We start from the raw sequence: 20,630 nt of genomic DNA on the forward strand, positions 1-20,630 counted from the left end.
TTCAGATAATCCGGGTAGCTATTTGGTTAACTATTTAACTAACTATTTAGCAGTCTTATGGCTTTTGAGTAGAAGCTGTTCAGGGCCCTGTTGGTTCGAGACTTGGTGCTTCGATACTGCTTGCCATGCAGTCTATGAGTTGGGTGGCTGGAGTCGTTGAAATATTAGGGCCTTCCTCTGACACAACCTGGTATAGAGATCCTGGATGGCAGGGAGCTTGGCCCCAGTGATGTACTGGGCCTTACGCACTACCCTCTGTAGCGCCTTGCGATCAGATGCCAAACAGTTGCCATCCCAAGTGGTGATGCAGCCAGTCAGGATGCTCTGAATGGTACAGCTGTAGAATGTTTTGAGGACCTGAGGGCCCATGCTGAATCTTTTCAGCCTCCTGAGGGGGGAAGAGGTGTTGTCGTGCCCTCTTCACTACAAGCATGAACAGCATAAGCAAACGATAGCCGACACCCGCATAGCTGGGGTTTTGACAGTGTCAGAGATGTTACTACATTAGAGCTGTCAAATTGGTGAGCAGCTGCTCGTGTGGTCATTGCCACGAAGCCACACCCGTCCTACTCGCGTTAGAAGTTCAGAATAAGAAAGTTAGGCTATATGGAAACAATGACACTAAAATTGAAAATCATTAAAGAAAATCATTATATTTTCATTCATATTTATATCACATTCCAGTGTTCCAACTTGTAAACAACGCTGCATGGGATTTCTCTTAATGCAGCTCTGTGCAGCCAATGGCAATTTTTGCTTCTGGTATAAAGCCAGGAGACGCTTGTGGATTTGCCAGCTGTTCCAGCTCCGTCATCGCCCACCACAACACACTGTGGTTGAACACTAGCGCAGATCTGATAGAATCTAGCCCCTAAGTGCGTAAATGCTCTTGGGATTTGAACTTGCAACCTTTTGGTCTGGAGCGCATTAATATCTCAGCAATACCAGCAGATGGTTAATTGTTACCAAGAACATACAGTATATCCACACACTCTCAAAACTAAGAGTATGGTTATGGTTATCCCTTCCCTGGTGTACAAAAAGGTCAAAGGCACACATAAGGTACATATAGGTGCTCACATGTTACTGAGCGGTACCTTTTAGGGTACATGTGTGGATAAAAAAAATTAAAAAATGTTTTACCTTTATTTATGTAGGCAAGTCAGTTAAGAACAAATTCTTATTTTCAATGACAGCCTAGGAACAGTGTGTTAACTGCCTTGTTCAGGGGCAGAACAACAGATTTGTACCTTGTCAGCTCAGGGAGTTGAACTTGCAACCTTTCGGTTATTAACCCAATGCTCTGACCACTAGTCTACCCTGCCAGATAATCTAGTATAATGTTACGTTTTCTACCCAATATATTAAATAAGCAGCTGCATTCATAACCATTTGGAAGGTGGGAATTTACAAGTTGTGATGTCGTAAATACCAGTTGAATGCATTCACGCCCTATGAAATGGTTGGGAAATGCCAAGTGGCTAATGGCCAACAAGCAACATCAACCACAAACAGCTATCATGCTTGTAAACAAATTATAGAGTTGAAAAATCATATTAATAGATTGCTTTTTATAATGTTTTGTTGTTACATTTAACTGCCACGGTCATTTCCTTAGTAGGTGACGTCAGAGGCCAGCATGTGGGAGACGTCAGAGCTGAGGGTTGATAGACGCGTTTCCCACTAGTAATTACCAGTTAGAGGGCCGTTCAAGTGGATTTTTCCCAGTTGCATGTGGTAAATTCCCACTTCCCACTTGGTTACGAACGCAGCATTAGGTGGGAGAGAGTAAAATGACACAAACATGATTTACCATTAATTTTTATTGGGTACAACATAATTCAAATCCAAGATAATGTAACATTGCACTGTTCCTGGACGCGCTCCTCAACTCCTCTGCTCCTGCTGACTCCACGGTGGTGTGAAATTCTGTTAAGGGTGTGTACTGGAGGCGGAGTCAGGTGCAGGAGAGCAGAGTGTAGAGAACAGGGGCCCTTTTTATTTCGGTCCAACGAAAGCACAAAAGTACATAAATGTGCCCAAACACGGAACTATAGACAAAAGTATGGCGCGTAACAATACCCACATATCATAAATACAATTTCACACAAAGACATGGAGGGGAACAGAGGACTAAATACATGCAGTGTGATTAGGGAATGAAAACCAGGTGTGTATGGAACAAGACAAAACAACTGGAAATATGAAAAATGGAGCGGCGATGGCTAGAAAGCCGGTGACTTCGAACGCCGCCCGAAGAAGGCGAGGAGCCGACTTCGGCGGAAGTCGTGACATTCACAATCTTGATGTAGTCATTGTGTGCTAGGAATATGGGACCAAATATTAAACTTTTGACTCCTTTAATACACAATAAGTGAATATGACCTCTTAAAATGGAGGGACTAGATACAGGAAATGCTTTCATTTCTAAATGGTAAAATAGATGCATGTACAGTACCAGTCAAAAGTTTGGGCACACCTACTCATTCAAGGATTTTTCTTTATTTTTACTATTTTCTACATTGTAGTGACAGAATGCCGAGAGTGTGCAAAGCTGTCATCAAGGCATAGGGTGGCTACTTTGAAGAATCTAAAATATATTTTGATTTGTTTAACCCATCCTGCTGCGGTTTCTCCTGAGGTAAACTATGAGCTGCTTGACTTACTAGATCCATTTGAAGGAAGTTTAAATTTAAGTGTGCACGCTTGAAGTTAAGATAAACAGTGTAGTTATTCCCGCCGCAAGGCAATCAAACAAGCGAAATGCCAGGACAGGGACAAGGTGGAGTCGCAATTCAACGGCTCAGACACGAGATGTATGTGGCAGGGTCTACAGGAAATCACGGACTACAAAAAGAAAACCAGTCACGTCACGCTTCCAGACAAACTAAACACCTTCTTTGCTCTCTCTGAAGATAATACAGTACCACCGTCGCGGCCCCGCAAACAAAGACTGTGCCGTGGCTAACGTAAGTAAAACATTTAAACGTGTTAACCCTCGCAAGGCTGCTGGCCCAGACGGCATCCCTAGCCGCGTCTTCAGAGCATGCACAGACCAGCTGGCTGGTGTGTTTACGGACATATTCAATCACTCCCTATTCCAGCCTGTTGTCCCCACATGCTTCAAGATGGCTACCATTGTTCCTGTACCCAAGAAAGCAAAGATAACTAAATGAGTACTGCTCCGTAGCACTCACTTCTGTCACCATGAAGTGCTTTGAGAGACTACCTTACCGGCCACCCTCGACCCACTTCAGTTTGCATACCGCCCCAACAGGTCCACAGACGTTGCAATCGCCATCACATTGCACACTGCCCTATCCCATCTGGACAAAAGGAATACCTATGTAAGAATGCTGTTCATTGACTACAGCTCAGCATTCAACACCATAGTACCCTCCAAGCTCATCATCAAGCTGGAGGCCCTGGGCCTCAACCCCGCCTTGTGCAATTGGGTCCTGGACTTTCTGATGGGCTGCCCCCAGGTGGTGAAGGTAGGAAAGAACATCTCCACTTCTCTGACCCTCAACACTGGGGCCCTACAAGGGTGCGTGCTCAGCCCCCTCCTGTACTCCCTGTTTGCCCACGACTGCGTGGCCATGCACGCCTCCAACTGAATCATCAAGTTTGCGGACGACACAACAGTAGTGGGCTTGATTACCAACAACAACAAAACATCCTACAGGGAGGCGGTAAGGGCACTCGGAGTGTGGTGTCAGGAAAACAACCTCTCACTCAAGGTCCACAAAACAAAGGAGATGATCGTGGACTTCAGGAAACTGCAGAGGGAGCACCCCCCTATCCATATCGACGGGACAGCAGTGGAGAAGGTGTAAAGTTTTAAGTTCCTCGGCGTACACATCACAGACGAGCTGAAATGGTCCACCCACACAGACAGTGTGGTGAAGAAGGCGCAACACTGCCTCTTCAACCACATGAGGCTGAAGAAATTTGGCTTTTCACCCAAAACCCTGACAAACTTTTACAGATGCACAATCGAGAGCATCCTGTCGGGCTGTACCACAGCCTGGTGGTGCGGTCTGCACAACGCATCACCGGGGGCAAACTACCTGCCCTCCATGACACCTATAGCACCCGATGTCACAGGAAGGCCAAAAAGGACATCAACCACCCGAGCCACTGCCTGTTCACACCGCTACAATCCAGAAAGCGAAGTCAATACAGGTGCATCGAAGCTGGGACCGAGAGACTGAAAAACAGCTTCTATCTCAAGGCCATCAGACTGCTGAACAGCAATCACTAACTCAGAGAGGCTGCTGCCTACATTGAGACCCAATCACTGGCCACTTTAATCAGAATGATCACTAGTCACTTTATACAATGCCACTTTAAATAATGCCACTTTAATAATGTCTACATATCTTACATTACTCATATCACATGTATATACTGTGTTTTATACCATCTATTGCACCTTGCCTATGCCGCACAGCCATCGCTCATCCATATACTTACATGTACATATTCTCATTCACCCCTTTAGATTTGTGTTTATTGGGTAGTTGTTGGTGAATTGATAGATTACTTGTTAAATATTACTGTACTGTCGGAACTAGAAGCACAAGCATTTTGCTACACTCGCATTAAGATCTGCTAACCATGTGTATGTGACCAATAACATTTGATTTGATTCCTTAGATGATACCACTATCATTCTTCTGTGGTAAACACTGAGCTTCCTGCTTTAGTCAACCCTGCTGCTGTTTCTCCTGTGGTAAACTGTGAGCTGTCCTGTCTTGTCCAGATCCGTCCCAGGGGTTTAATTTGTCCCACGTGGGGAAGGCTGTGGTAGTACCAGGCTTCAGCAGTTACCTCATCACAGGGCTGGTGCACAGCGGCAGTGCCCTAGCCAAACCCACTATGCCAGCCCTAGTGCTCCCCCTGACCAGCCACCGGTCAGGAGAGTGGCTGCTCTTCCACTCTGCAGGTTACTGTGTTTATTGTGTGTTATTAAATCCTCAATGATTTTGAATGTGTATTGTTGTAGTACCCGCCTGAGGTAAGTCTATGGGCTCGTTTCCTGTACACAGATTAAACCTGGTCCTGGACTAAAAAGTATGCTTAATAGAGATTCTCCATTGAAAGTACTTCTTAATCCAAGACGAGACTTCATCTAGATCTGGGAAACCAACCCTATATGTATTTTAAATGTGTGAAATGGATCCATTTATCCATCTAGGCCGGGGGAGCTGGGGGATGAAGGAGGGGCTATGTCGTCACACCCTGCAGTCATTGGACGGTGTGAGGAATAACGCTCTGATAAGGATCAACGTCAGAGAAGAGCTCAACTTCACCTTCAAGGCCTTCATGTCCGACTACTGTGAGTAGTGGTGGTGTGGGGGTTGAGGTGTGTAGTGTCTGGGTTATTACCAATGATGGATTCTGGGTACTGACTCCTAAACTTGGGATAGGGTTAATTATCAGGTATCCTATTGAAATATTGAGTGCTTAGGTTTAGAGGGTCTACACCAGAAGTTAATGGTTATCTGTAGGAGGAAGGTATATAGTGTGTGCAATTAAGCTTGGAATGTGCTGAGTGCAGAGAAAGCGATCACATGTGGCAGGCATTGATAAGGGGAGAGAGCCATGGATTAGTGATGAAGGGGGGCAGGTCAGGTCACGTTAAGGGAGAAAGAAAAGTTTATGGCCGTATTACTTAGTTTCCTGCCTAGCAGTAAAGATGCAATGTTTGTTCAGATGTGTAGGATGAGACTCGGCCTAGGAGAAATGTTTAAATATCAGTGCTTGTGTGAACAATGTCTTTGTCTAATGCAGCTGTATTGATCCTCTGGGAAGAATAGACTTGGTTTAAGCTTTCATAGTGTCTGAGTTTTTACTCTGAGAATTAGAACCTAACACCAATTCCTATTCACTGTGTATCACTGTCTACATTCTTTTGAAAGGGTAGTCTATAGTTAACGATTGAAATCCGCATTAGGGGAAACAGGGCCTCCTTCAGTGTGGTCATTTTGTGTTTAATTATTCTGCTGTTCTATCACGCGTGTTCAATGATGTCTGGTGGGGGGGGGCAGTTTGTTTTTGCGCTAACTTCTTTGTTGTAATATCCCAAACAGTTTCACCACTTAAGGATTCCAGCTTTAATGCTCTCGTTCTAATAAAACCTGTGTGTGTGCAGCTCTGTCCATGGTGTACCATAAGAAGTTCATGCGTGTGGTTCTGACCAACCCTCTGGCCTTCCGAGTCACAGCCAGACACTCCTGGGATGACACCAACAACCACATACTCACCCTCACCGCCTTCAGTCACCTCTGCAAGAAGGTATACCTCCAATACTCCATATCACCCTCATATCCGTCCATTAATCACGGTACTCCATTCTGTTTATTTATTTATTTTTATCTGTCGGCCCCAGCCGCGAACTCAGGCTCTGTGTGTAGTTAACCGACCCTCTCTGCCCATTCATCGCCGTTTTACCTATTGTTGTTTTAGCTGATTAGCTGTTGTTGTCTTACCCGTTGTTGTCTTAACTAGCTCTCCCAATCAACACCTGTGATTACTTTATGCCTCGCTGTATGTCTCTCTCATATGTCAATATGCCTTGTATACTGTTGTTTAGGTTAGTTATCATTGTTTTAGTTTACAATGGAGCCCCTAGTTCCACTCATTATACCTCTGATACCTCTTTTGTCCCACTTCCCACTCATGTGGTGACCTCACCCATTATAACCAGCTTATCCAGAGATACAACCTCTCTTATCATCACTCAGTGCCTGGGCTTACCTCCGCTGTACCCGCACCCCACCCCACCGTCTGCACATTATGCCCTGAATCTATTCTGCCACGCCCAGAAATCTGCTCCTTTTATTCTTTGTCCCCAACGCTCTAGGCGACCAGTTTTGATAGCCTTTAGCCGTACCCTCATCCTACTCCTCTGTTCCTCGGTTGATGTGGAGGTAAACCCAGGCCCTGTGTGTCCCCAGGCACCCTCATTTGTTGACTTCTGTGATAGAAAAAACCTTGGTTTATACCTTGGTATCCTAGAAGGATATCGACCTCATCCCGTCAGTAGAGGATTCCTGGTCATTCTTTAAAAGTAATTTCCTCACCATCTTAGATAAGGATGCCCCGTTCAGAAAATGCAGAACTAAGAACAGATATAGCCCTTGGTTCACTCCAGACCTGACTGCCCTTGACCAGCACAGAAACATCCTGACTGCAATAGCATCGAATAGTGCCCACGATATGCAAATGTTCAGGGAAGTCAGGAACCAATACACGCAGTCAGTCAGGAAAGCAAAGGCTAGCTTTTTTCAAGCTGAAATTCACATCCTGTAGCTCTAACTCCAAAAAGTTTTGGGACACTGTAAAGTCCATGGAGAACAAGAGCACCTCCTCTCATCTGCCCACTGCACTGAGGCTAGGTAACACGGTCACAACTGATAAATCCATGATAATCCAAAATTTCAATAAGCATTTCTCAATGGCTGGCCATGCCTTTCTCCTGGCTACTCCAACCCCGGCCAACAGCTCCGCCTCCCCCGCAGCTACTCGCCCAAGCCTCCCCAGCTTCTCCTTCACCCAAATCCAGATAGCAGATGTTCTGAAGGAGCTGCAAAACCTGGACCCGTACAAATCAGCTGGGCTAGACAATCTGGACCCTCTCTTTCTAAAACTATCCGCCGCCATTGTTGCAACCCCTATTACCAGCCTGTTCAACCTCTCTTTTGTATCGTCCGAGATCTCTAAAGAGTGGAAAGCGGCCGCGGTCATCCCCCTCTTCAAAGGGGGTGACACCTTAGACCCAAACTGTTACAGACCTATATCCATCCTGCCCTGCCTATCTAAAGTCTTCGAAAGCCAAGTTAATAAACAGATCACTGACCATTTCGAATCCACCTTCTGCGCTGTGCAATCCGGCTTCTGAGCTGGTCACGGGTGCACCTCAGCCACGTTCAAGGTACTAAACGATATCATAACCGCCATCGATAAAAGACAGTACTGTGCAGCCGTCTTCATCGACCTGGCCAAGGCTTTCGACTCTGTCATTCACCGTATTCTTATCGGCAGACTCAATAGCCTTGGTTTTTCTAATGACTACCTCACGTGGTCCACCAACTACTTTGCAGACAGAGTTCAGTGTCTCAAATCGGAGGGCATGTTGTCCGGACCTCTGGCAGTCTCTATGGGGGTACCACAGGGTTCAATTCTCGGGCCAATTCTTTTCTCTGTATATATCAATGATGTCGCTCTTGCTGCGTGCGATTCCCTGATCCACCTCTACGCAGACGACACCATTCTGTATACTTCTGGCCCTTCCTTGGACACTGTGCTAACTAACCTCCAAACGAGCTTCAATGCCATACAACACTCCTTCCGTGGCCTCCAACTGCTCTTAAACGGTAGTAAAACCAAATGCATGCTTTTCAACAGTTTGCTGCCCGCACCTGCCCGCCCGACTAGCATCACCACCCTGGACGGTTCCGACCTAGAATATGTGGACAACTATAAATACCTAGGTGTCTGGCTAGACTGTAAACTCTCCTTCCAGACTCATATTAAACATCTCCAATCCAAAATCAAATCTAGAATCGACTTTCTATTTCGCAACAAAGTCTCCTTCACTTATGCTGCCAAACATACCCTCGTAAAACTGACTATCCTACCGATCCTCGACTTCGGCGATGTCATCTACAAAATAGCTTCCAACACTCTACTCAGCAAACTGGATGCAGTCTATCACAGTGCCATCCGTTTTGTTACCAAATCACCTTATACCACCCACCACTGCGACCTGTATGCTCTAGCCGGCTGGCCCTCGCTACATATTCGTCGCCAGACCCACTGGCTCCAGGTCATCTATACGTCTATGCTAGGTAAAGCTCCGCCTTATCTCAGTTCAATGGTCACGATAACAACACCCAGTTAAAGACTTTTATTTCCCTCACCAACTTTAAACATCAACTATCTGAGCAGCTAACCGATCGCTGCAGCTGTACATAGTCCATCTGTAAATAGCCCACCCAATCTACCTACCTCATCCCCATACTGTTTTTATTTTATTTACTTTTCTGCTCTTTTGCACACCAGTATCTCTACTTGCACATCATCATCTGCTCATGTATCACTCCAGTGTTAATCTGCTAAATAGTAATTATTCGTTCCTATGGCCTATTTATTGCCTACCTCCTCATGCCTTTTGCACACACTGTATATAGACTTTCTTTCTTCTACTGTGTCATTGACTTGTTTATTGTGTTATTGGCTTGTTTATTGTTTACTCCATGTGTAATTCTGTGTTGTTGTCTGTGTCACACTGTCACGACTTCTGCCGAAGTCGTTGCCTCTCCTTGTCCGGGCGGTGTTCGGCGGTCGACTTCACCGGTCTTCTAGTCATCATTGATCCATTTTTCATTTTCCATTGGTTTTGTCTTGTCTTCCCACACACCTGTTGTCAATCCCATTCATTACCTGTTGTGTATTTAACCCTCTGTTTCCCTTCATGTGTTTGTCAGAGATTGTTCGTTGTCATGTGTTGTGTTAATTGTGTATAGGTGTGCGACGGGTCTTCGTACCCAGATTTGTTTCATATTTTTTTTAAGTGAGTGTTATGGAGCAGATTACTGGGACTTTAATTAAAGTACTCCATTCTACACTCTATTTGACTCTCCTGCGCCTGACTTCCTCTGCCACTTATACACGCCATTGTGACAGAATCTCTGACCTTAAAAAATGAAGTCAGCAGGAGGAGGCACTTCACTAATGGAGGTTGAGGAACGCGTCCTGGAACACGCAGCGGAGATTGACAGTCTGTGCGCTGCCATGGATCGCATTGTCCAGAGTATGGATCGCTGGGAGAGACAGGGAGCTTTTCCAGCACCTCCACCACCCCCTGGAATTCCTTCGAACGTTTTTTCCCCTCCGGAACAGAACAGGATCCAGTTATCCCTACCCACGGGATACAATGGAGATACTGCCAGCTGCCAGGGTTTTCTCCTAAAACTGAACTTGTATCTGGCCACGGTCTCTCCGGTACCATCAGACCGTGAGAAAAGCTTCGCCCTCATCTCCTGCCTTACCGGGAAAGCCCTGGAGTGGGCCAACGCTGTGTGTGGAGAGGATAAGGCGTTGGACCATTTTGAGGAGCTCATCTGCCATTTCCGGAAGGTATTCGACCACCCATCCGAAGGCAGAGCAGCAGGTGAGCTCCTCTATCATCTGAGGCAGGGGAAGAGGAGTGCTCAGGAGTTCGCGTTGGAGTTTAGGACTTTGGCTGCCGGCGCTGGATGGAGCGACAGGGCCCTGATCGACCACTACCGCTGTAGTCTACGTGAGGACGTCCGTCGGGAGCTGGCCTGTAGAGACACCACCCTCAACTTCGACCAACTGGTGGATATGTCCATCAGGCTGGACAACATGCTGGCTACTCGGGGACGTCTAGATCGGGGTCTGGTTGTTCCATCCTCCCGCACTCTCTCTCCCGAACCTATGGAATTGGGAGGGATGGTGCGCAGGGAGACCGGAGGGGGTACCCGCTCGAGCACCATCTATGATCGCAGAGATCACACTGCTGATCGGTGCCGGGTTGGTTCCTCTGGGAATAGAGAAGGCAGGCAGGGCACTCTGGCATCACCCCAGGTGAGTAGGCACCATTCTCATCCAGAGCCCTCTGTTGCACTTATGTTTGTCTCTGTCACTTTTCCGGATTTTTCCCTGCAGTCCCAGTATAAGGCGCTAGTAGATTCAGGCGCGGCTGGAAATTTCATTAATAAAAATTTAGCTCATAGTTTAGGGCTTCCTATTGTGTCTGTGGATATGCCTGTTCCTATTCATGCCTTAGATAGTCGACCATTAGGGTCAGGTTTTATCAGGGAGGTCACTGCACCGTTGAATATGATAACGCAGGAGGGTCACAAGGAGAAGATTAGTCTTTTCCTTATTGATTCCCCTGCGTATTCTGTGGTGCTAGGTCTACCCTGGTTAGCGTGTCATAACCCCACTGTTTCTTGGCCACAGAGGGCTCTCACGGGGTGGTCGCGAGAGTGCTCAGGTAGGTGTTTAGGGGTTTCCGTTGGTGCTACTACGGTGGAAAGTCCAGACCAGGTCTCCACCGTGCGCATTCCCCCTGAATATGCCGATTTGGCACTCGCCTTCTGTAAAAAGAAGGCGACTCAATTACCACCCCATCGACAGGGGGATTGTGCGATAGATCTCCTGGTAGACGCTGCATATCCCAGGAGTCATGTGTATCCTCTGTCGCAAGCGGAGACAGTGGCTATGGATAATTATATCTCTGAATCCCTGCGTCAGGGGTTCATTAAGCCATCCATTTCACCCGCCTCTTCGAGTTTCTTTTTTGTGAAGAAGAAGGATGGCGGTTTACGCCCGTGCATTGATTATCGAGACCTTAATAAAATCACGGTAAAATATAGTTACCCGCTACCTTTGATCAATACAGTAATGGAGTCAATGCGCGGGGCCCGCTTCTTCACAAAATTGGATCTCAGGAGTGCGTACAATCTGGTGCGTATTAGGAGGGGTGATGAGTGGAAGACGGCATTTAGCACCACCTCAGGTCATTATGAGTACCTGGTCATGCCATATGGGTTGATGAATGCTCCATCAGTCTTCCAATCGTTTGTAGATGAGATCTTCAGGGACCTGAACGGGCAGGGTGTAGTGGTGTATATCGATGATATTTTGATATACTCTGCTACACGCGCTGAGCATGTGTCCTTGGTGCGCAGGGTGCTTGGTCGCCTGTTGGAGCATGATTTATATGTCAAGGCTGAGAAATGCTTGTTCTTCCAACAATCCATCTCCTTCCTAGGGCATCAGATTTCCACTTCAGGAGTGGAAATGGAGAGCGACCGCATTACAGCCGTGCGTAATTGGCCGACTCCAACCACGGTTAAGGAGGTGCAGCGTTTTTTAGGGTTTGCCAATTACTACCGGAGATTTATCCGGGGTTTTGGTCAGGTTGCAGCTCCCATTACCTCACTGCTAAAGGGGGGACCGGTGCGCTTGCAGTGGTCGGCCGAGGCGAATAGGGCTTTTGGTAAACTGAAGGCTCTGTTTACCTCGGCGCCTGTGTTGGCTCATCCGGATCCCTCTTTGCCATTCATAGTAGAGGTGGACGCATCCGAAGCTGGGATAGGAGCAGTGCTCTCTCAGCGTTCGGGTGTGCCACCGAAGCTTCGCCCCTGTGCTTTCTTTTCGAAGAAGCTCAGCCCGGCGGAACGTAACTATGATGTGGGGGACCGAGAGCTGTTAGCTGTCGTAAAAGCCTTGAAGGTGTGGAGGCATTGGCTTGAGGGGGCTAATCACCCTTTTCTCATCTGGACTGACCACCGCAATCTGGAGTACATCCGGCAGGCGAAGAGACTAAATCCTCGCCAGGCAAGGTGGGCCATGTTTTTCACTCGTTTTGTGTTTACGCTTACTTACAGACCAGGCTCCCAGAACGTCAAGGCAGACGCATTGTCTCGGCTGTATGACACAGAGGAGCGACCCATGGATCCCACTCCCATACTCCCAGAGTCGTGTTTGGTGGCGCCAGTAGTGTGGGAGCTGGACGCGGACATTGAGCGGGCGTCACGTGCAGAGCCCTCTCCTCCTGAGTGTCCAGCTGGTCGTCTGTACGTTCCGTCTGCTGTCCGCGACCGATTGATCTATTGGGCTCACACATCACCCTCCTCTGGTCATCCTGGGATAGGTCGGACGATGCGCTGTCTTGATGGGAGGTACTGGTGGCCCACTTTAGCTAAGGACGTGAGGATTTATGTTTCCTCCTGTTCGGTGTGCGCCCAGTGCAAGGCTCCTAGACACCTGCCTAGAGGTAAGCTTTTACCTTTACCCGTTCCTCAACGGCCGTGGTCGCACCTGTCAGTGGATTTTGTGACTGATCTTCCACCTTCACAGGGTTACACCACGATCCTGGTCGTTGTGGATCGGTTCTCTAAGTCCTGTCGTCTTCTCCCTTTGCCCGGTCTCCCTACGGCCTTACAAACTGCGGAGGCTCTGTTTACACATGTTTTCCGGCATTATGGGGTGCCTGAGGATATAGTGTCTGATCGGGGTCCCCAGTTCACGTCAAGGGTCTGGAAGGCGTTCATGGAACGTCTGGGGATCTCGGTTAGTCTTACCTCAGGTTTTCACCCCGAGAGTAATGGGCAGGTGGAGAGAGTTAACCAGGATGTGGGCAGGTTTCTGCGGTCCTATTGCCAGGACCGGCCAGGGGAGTGGGCGAAGTTCGTGCCCTGGGCAGAGATAGCCCAGAACTCGCTACGTCACTCCTCCACTAACCTTACCCCTTTTCAATGTGTATTAGGGTATCAGCCGGTTCTGGCTCCTTGGCATCAGAGTCAGACCGAAGCTCCTGCGGTGGACAATTGGTTTCGGCACGCTGAGGAAACTTGGGAGGCAGCCCACGTCCACCTTCAGCGTGCCATAAGGCGCCAGAAAATTGGCGCAGACCGTCGCCGCAGTGAGGCCCCGGTGTTCGTACCAGGGGACAGGGTCTGGCTCTCGACCCGAAACCTGCCCCTCCGCCTGCTCTGCCGGAAGCTGTGTCCGCGGTTTGTGGGGCCGTTTAACCTCTACTGCCTCAGAAACCCGGATCCGGGAGCACCCCCCACCCCCCACACACTGTTTAGCATAGCTAGCATAGCTTCACAAGTAGATAGTAGCATCTAAATATCATTAAATCACAAGTCCAAGACACCAGATGAAAGATACAGATCTTGTGAATAAAGCCACCATTTCAGATTTTTAAAATGTTTTACAGGGAAGACACAATATGTAAAGATGTAAATCTATTAGCTAAAAACACATTAGCATAATCCACCATCTTTTATTTGTCCACCAACACCAGTAGCTATCACCAATTCGGCTAAACTAAGATATTTATAGCCCCTAACCAAGAAAAAAACTCATCAGATGACAGTCTGATAACATATTTATGGTATGGGATAGGTTTTGTTAGAAAAATGTGCATATTTCAGGTAGCTGACATAGTTTACAATTGCACCCACCGTCACAAATGGACTAGAATAATTACAATGAGCAACGTGTTTACCTAACTACTAATCATCAAACATTTCGTAAAAATACACAGCATACACTAATCGAAAGACACAGATCCTGTGAATACAGACAATATTTCAGATTTTCTAAGTGTCTTACAGCGAAAACACAATAAATCGTTATATTAGCATAGCACATAGCACATAGCAGCCCAGCATTGATTCTAGCCAAAGTGAGCGATAAAAGTCAACATCGCCAAAAGATATTAATTTTTTCACTAACCTTCTCAGAATTCTTCCGATGACACTCCTGTAACATCATTTTACAATATACATATACAGTTTGTTCGAAAAGGTGCATATTTAGCCATACAAAACCGTGGTTACACAATGAAAATAGTAGCAAAACAAGCCTGAAAATGTCGGTCGCCATCTTTCAGAGTGATCTAGTTTAATTAATAGCTAATCATATACTTGACTAAAAAATACAGGGTTTACAGGAATCGAAAGACAAATTAGTTCTTAATGCAACCGCTGATTTACATTTTTAAAATTATCCTTACTTTTCAATACAGGGTTCGCCAAGTGAAGCTATACCAAACAAAATGGCGAAATATGCGTTTAAAATATTTCGACAGAAACACGATTTATCATATTAAATATTGCTTACTTTGAGCTGTTCTTCCATCAGATTCTTGGGCAATGTATCCTTTCTATGTTATAAACGTCTTTTGGTCGATAGATGTCCTCTGTCCTTCGAAATGTCCACCACCAACGACCGACACCCCAAAACGTGTCCAAAGTTTCAGAGTGCACAACAAATAAATTCCTCAAAATCGCACTAAACGGATATAAATTGCTATAAAACGGTTCAAATTAACTACATTATGATGTTTTTAACACCTATAACGAGTAAAAACATGACCGGAGAAATATTGCTGGTTAGAAAACGATTTGGAACGAGGCAGGTCCGATGTCCTTCACGCTTCAGGCGCACGACGAGAAAGGGCGGTCTCTATACATTTTGGTCTTTTATAATGGCTGTGAATGTCCCATCGATTCCATTGAAAACGTGATGACGTACAGACACCCAGAGGAAGACGTAGGCAGTGTCGGTTTCTTCATAGCATTCACTGTCGCCTTAAAAACAGACCCCAGATCAGAGGTAAAAATTTCTGAAATCTGAACCCTGTCATGAAAAGTGCTGTAGAAATTGTTCTGTACCACTCAGAGACAAAATTCCAACTTCTATAGAAACTAGAAGGTGTTTTCTATCCAATAATAACAATAATATGCATATTGTACGATCAAGAATTTAGCACAAGGCAGTTTAATTTGGAGACACAAATATGCTAATGCGGAACAGCACCCCCTATAGTTCCAAGAAGTTAAAGTCCTGAGGAGAGTGAACGAGGTATGTTATAGGTTACAACTGCCCACTAATTACCGTATTAACCCCTCGTTCCATGTGTCTCTCCTCAGGCCGGTGGTGGCTGGCCCTCTCCAGGAGGCTGAAGTGCGTGAAGTTCCTCCGCCTCCTCTAGATATCGAGGGGGTCCCGGCGTATGCTATTCGATCCATTTTGGATTCGAGACGTCGGGCGAGGGGCCTTCAGTACCTCGTGGACTGGGAGGGGTACGGGCCGGAGGAGAGATGCTGGGTTCCGGTGGAGGACGTTTTAGATCCTTCTATGTTAAAAGAATTCCACCGCCTCCATCCGGATCGCCCTGCACCTCGCCCTCCGGGTCGTCCCCGAGGCCGGTGTCGACGCGCTGCTGGAGCCGCGCGTCAGGGGGGGGGTAATGTCACGACTTCTGCCGAAGTCGTTGCCTCTCCTTGTCCGGGCGGTGTTCGGCGGTCGACTTCACCGGTCTTCTAGTCATCATTGATCCATTTTTCATTTTCCATTGGTTTTGTCTTGTCTTCCCACACACCTGTTGTCAATCCCATTCATTACCTGTTGTGTATTTAACCCTCTGTTTCCCTTCATGTGTTTGTCAGAGATTGTTCGTTGTCATGTGTTGTGTTAATTGTGTATAGGTGTGCGACGGGTCTTCGTACTCAGATTTGTTTTATATTTTTTTTAAGTGAGTGTTATGGAGCAGATTACTGGGACTTTAATTAAAGTACTCCATTCTACACTCTATTTGACTCTCCTGCGCCTGACTTCCTCTGCCACTTATACACGCCATTGTGACACACACTGCTTTGATTTATCTTGGGCAAGTCGCAGTTGCAAATGAGAACTTGTTCTCAACTAGCCTACCTGGTTAAATAAAGGTGAAATAAAAAATGTAAAAATAAATATCATCCTCGAGTTTGTCTATATAGACGAATAATAACATAAATACATTTTGTAGTTGCATACAGTATATCAGGGTATAGGTCAATTCCATTTCAATTCACTCAATTCTGGAAGTTAACTGAAATTCCAATTCCATTTTTTTCATTGAAAGAATTGGAATTTCTGTTTACTTCCTGATTTGACTGAATGAAAATGGAACCCCAACCCCGCTGAACTCAGTTGTCTGAAGTCCATTGTGTTGTGCTATCTTTCCCTCTGCCCCTAGGCAACCACCACAGTGATGGTATACATCCCAGAAGCCTCTCTGTTGTGTAGGTCCTCCTCCTTCACCTTCACGCTACAGAACTCCTGCCCCGAGGGACTCCAAATCGTCTATGTCTCCCAACAGCCAATCAGTGACCACGAATGGATCCACACGGATCCAGTAGATCACATGAACAACAAGAGGCTCTTCAACCTGCCTGTGAGAGATAGAGATACACTGGGTTACAGGCATGCGATCAATGTTTTATTAGTTGACCTGTGTGCAGATAATGAGATGCGTGGGTGTGTGCTTCAGGTGAACTACCGGCCTCCCTCCCAACTAGGTGTTTTAATCCCGACCACAGACAATATCTATAACGCTGACCCAAGTCATCCCCACCCCAGACAGTTCTACCCCATCTCCAAGGTGAGCAGGTCACAAGGTTCACACACGCCAGCACTACCTTGTCTCCAAGCTGAGCAAGTCTTGTATGTTTGTGCAGTGTAACTTTACTAAGTGTCTATATGTGCTTCTGTGTTGTGTTTCACATTGGGTGTAAGCTGTGATACATAGTGTTTGTGGGTGACAAATTGTGTGCCTTCCTCCAGAACTCTGGTCGGTATAAGCAGTGTGCAGGGAAAAGGTCAGCAGAGGAATGTGGCTGTACAGACAGACTGAAAGTCTCTCCTCTAGCCATCAACTCTGACTGCAGACAGAGGGTACACATCTGCATCAGTGTGATCAATCATCAATGTCTTCACAAAACAATTACATATACAGTATCAGTCAAAAGTTTGGACATGTCTACTCATTCAAGTTATTTTTTTTACATTGTAGAATAATAGTGAAGACGTCAAAACTATGAAATATCACATATGGAATAATGTAGTAACCAAAAAAGTGTTAAACAAATCAAAATATATTTTATAGTCTTCAAAGTAGCCACCATTTGCCTTGATGACAGCTTTGCACACTCTTGACATTCTCTCAACCAGCTTCCTGAGGTGGAATGCATTTCAATAAACAGGTGTGCCTTGTTAAAAGTTAATTTGTGGAATTTCTTTCCTTAATGCGTTTGAGACAATCAGTTGTGTTGTGACAAGGTAAGGGTGGTATACAGAAGATAGCCTTATTTGGTAAAATACCAAGTCCATATTATGGCAAGAACAGCTTAAATAAGCAAATTCTATATGTGTTATTTCATAGTTTTGATGTCTTCACTATTATTCTACAATGTAGAAAATAGATAAATAAAGAAAAACCCTGGAATGAGTAGGTGTGTTCAAACTTTTGACTGGTACTAGACATTAAATATTGCAACATTTATTAAAAAAAAATAAAAAAATATATATATTTATTGAATATGCTATAAACTCATATTTAGTACCATTTATTGGAATATATTAAAGTATTGTCTTAATGTAACTGTGCATTCTGCATAATACAGTCTTGTCGACTGCGAGCGTGAATGAAATCATATAAAAATTGTATATTGGTTAAAGCGTATTTTAGTCTTTCCCATGTCCTCTGTGTTGTACTGTAGGTGCTGAGACTAACGTTTCCTGTGACTGACTTCAACATCACCTTGTTCCTGAGGAGAACCAACCACGCTGACCACCCGCTCTGCTCTCCTTACTTTGTTACTGTCACGGAGGTCAACAACCGGACCAGCTGGAAGGTCACAGGTCAGTCTCATCCCAGAAGGCTTTGCAATATAAGGATGTTTTTAAAGATGGAATCAGCATTAGGGGAAACAGCACCACTGCGGACCCCAGCACCTTTTGTTTTTGTTTTGTGGATGAAACGGAGGTGTGTGAAAAAATATATATATATATAATTTGCAGTACATATTCTGCTGTTCTATTGCATGTGCAATTTTTATTGAACCTTTATCTAACTAGTCAAGTCAGTTAAGATGATGGCCTACCCCGACCAAACCCTTCCTTAACCCGCCCCATGGGACTCCCAATCATGGCCGGTTGTGATACAGCCCAGGATCGAACCCGGCTCTGTAGTGATGCTTCTGGCACTGCAATGCAGTGTCTTAGAATGCTGCGCCACTCGGTCCCCCAAATGATGTCAAAGTTGGGAAAAAAATGGTGTTTGTTGTTTGTTGTTTGTAGTAACTTCTTTTGTTGTTGGGGCCTCCCGAGTGGGGCAGCTTTCTTAGGCACTGCGTCGCAGTGCTAGAGGCGTCACTACAGATCCGGGTTCGATCCCGCTGACACGGTCGCCAGTTGTAAGGTGTTTCCTCTGACACATTGGTGCGGCTGGCTTCCGAGTTAAGCGGGCAGGGTGTCAGGACTATAACTACCAATTGGATATCACGAAATTGGGGCGAAAAAGGGGTAAAAAGTACAAATTTAAAAATAAAAATGTAAAATCCCAAATGGACGTGGCAGTTTCACCATTTAGGATTGCAACTTTAAAATGTGAAAAATACATATTTTCTGTCATCTTTTCAACCAGAAAAAATGATTTCAACCAGAAAAGGGTGATCATAAACTTCCCTTGTATAATGTTGCCTAATGGGCAGGTCTTTAGTACACTATAGTGAAACACACATTCTCTGTTGTTAACCCGTCTTTTCCCATCCTTTGTGTTGGTAGGGACCCATGCCACCCCCACCATGGACAGGATGAGACAATATTTTGAAGACAGTCTAAAGAACAATCTCTACAACCCAGAGGGACTGCAGATCAGCCTTTATGTAAATCATCTACAGTCTCCCTGACTATATGACATGTTCATAAATTGTAAAACAGTTGAGTGTAATCTGTATACGTCTGCATAGAAATACTGCCATTTCAGTCATGCGAATTGTGCTATCAAATAGCAGTTTCCATCTGGGGTTTCATTGTGACAATGTTATAAATATAATATTTTTCCAACCTAACAACCACCACCATTATTCTCCACAGGGCTCTGAGCTTTTCCACTTCCGTATCTCTGTCATTCCTGGAGTTGTGTTGTGTGACCTGGTGGAGGAGGTACAGGTGAGGAACCCTGTAGCTTTTACACTGAAGTCAGTAACTAATAAAAAAGAGGAAGAACAAGATAACCTGGCCCTCACCTATTTCTCTCCTTCCTTTCTCGCTCTCCCTTTCTCTCTCTCTCTTTTCCTATACGGGTAGATCTACGTAGACGAGCCTCCGCTGGCGTTCCCAACCCAACACCTCGTCAACAACATGACAGCCATCATCCTGGGAGGCTTGCTGCTCGTTGGCTTCCTTCTCATATACAACGGCGTTGCCATGCCAACCAAGAGCAGCATCAAAACCCTCAAGAAACATAAGAGGGTTGACCTTAAAATGAGGGACAGACGTAAATTAATCACGAATCCCATCAACTAAATAATAATTTTCAGAAATGAATTTGTCAAAGCAACAAAATAATTGGTGAGAATGCAATGTCTGTTTATCAGACTCACTTTGACTTTATATGGTGTGCCAAGAGATGCACCTTCGCTTACGGCCATACCAGCCTGAATACGCCCATCCTGATTGGAGAAGTGACGACAGGTGCGAGTGTTTGAGCTGTGAGTAAGTGTTTGCTGGAGAGTGTTTGCTCGAGAGCTATTTTTGTTAATTATTTGGATTTCGAAAAATAATATTTTTGTTCTTGCATTTGAATACTTTTAAGTTTGGTTAGTCTTCCCCCCTTGCAGTTTTGCTGCTTGGGGGAGAGTTTTTTTCGGATTTTTTGAATTGCTATGACGGACAACATGGAAACGACAAACGGAATGGACAAGGACAACGAAAATGCGCAACGGAAGAAAAATGAAGATAAAGAAGGAATGAAATATGGAAAAGAATACACGGTGGCAATTGAGTTGGAAGGAGAAGACAAGGTGACGACAATGGAACTACTACGAGCAATTAAGGAGGTGTGTGGAGAGGTGGTGGGATGCCGAATGAAAGGTGAGAAGAAGTATGAAATTACGATGAGAAACGAAAGAGGAAAAGAACGTCTAATGGATGGACTACGGATAAGGGACACCAGGATTCTGGTGAGAGATGTGAATGTGAAAGAATTGGTGGTGTCTTTCATGAATCTCCCAGTATACGTAGAAGATGGT

General features: G+C 45.6%; 1 protein-coding gene across 1 annotated transcript in view; it reads left to right on the forward strand.

The window, feature by feature from the left end:
* Window positions 1-19,905, forward strand: part of LOC129823384 (cation channel sperm-associated auxiliary subunit beta-like) — a 35,507-nt gene extending 15,602 nt beyond the window's left edge. The window contains exons 12-22 of the mRNA XM_055882303.1: window positions 4,660-4,684; window positions 4,766-4,948; window positions 5,201-5,341; window positions 6,158-6,300; window positions 16,574-16,771; window positions 16,868-16,978; window positions 17,161-17,271; window positions 18,096-18,237; window positions 19,162-19,262; window positions 19,474-19,548; window positions 19,687-19,905. Coding sequence (XP_055738278.1) covers window positions 4,660-4,684; window positions 4,766-4,948; window positions 5,201-5,341; window positions 6,158-6,300; window positions 16,574-16,771; window positions 16,868-16,978; window positions 17,161-17,271; window positions 18,096-18,237; window positions 19,162-19,262; window positions 19,474-19,548; window positions 19,687-19,905 — 1,449 coding nt within the window. The remainder of the gene's footprint in view (window positions 1-4,659; window positions 4,685-4,765; window positions 4,949-5,200; window positions 5,342-6,157; window positions 6,301-16,573; window positions 16,772-16,867; window positions 16,979-17,160; window positions 17,272-18,095; window positions 18,238-19,161; window positions 19,263-19,473; window positions 19,549-19,686) is intronic.
* Window positions 19,906-20,630: the final 725 nt, after the last annotated feature.

This window comes from Salvelinus fontinalis, chromosome 25 (genome assembly GCF_029448725.1).
Source record: "Salvelinus fontinalis isolate EN_2023a chromosome 25, ASM2944872v1, whole genome shotgun sequence".
Classification (NCBI taxonomy): domain Eukaryota; kingdom Metazoa; phylum Chordata; class Actinopteri; order Salmoniformes; family Salmonidae; genus Salvelinus; species Salvelinus fontinalis.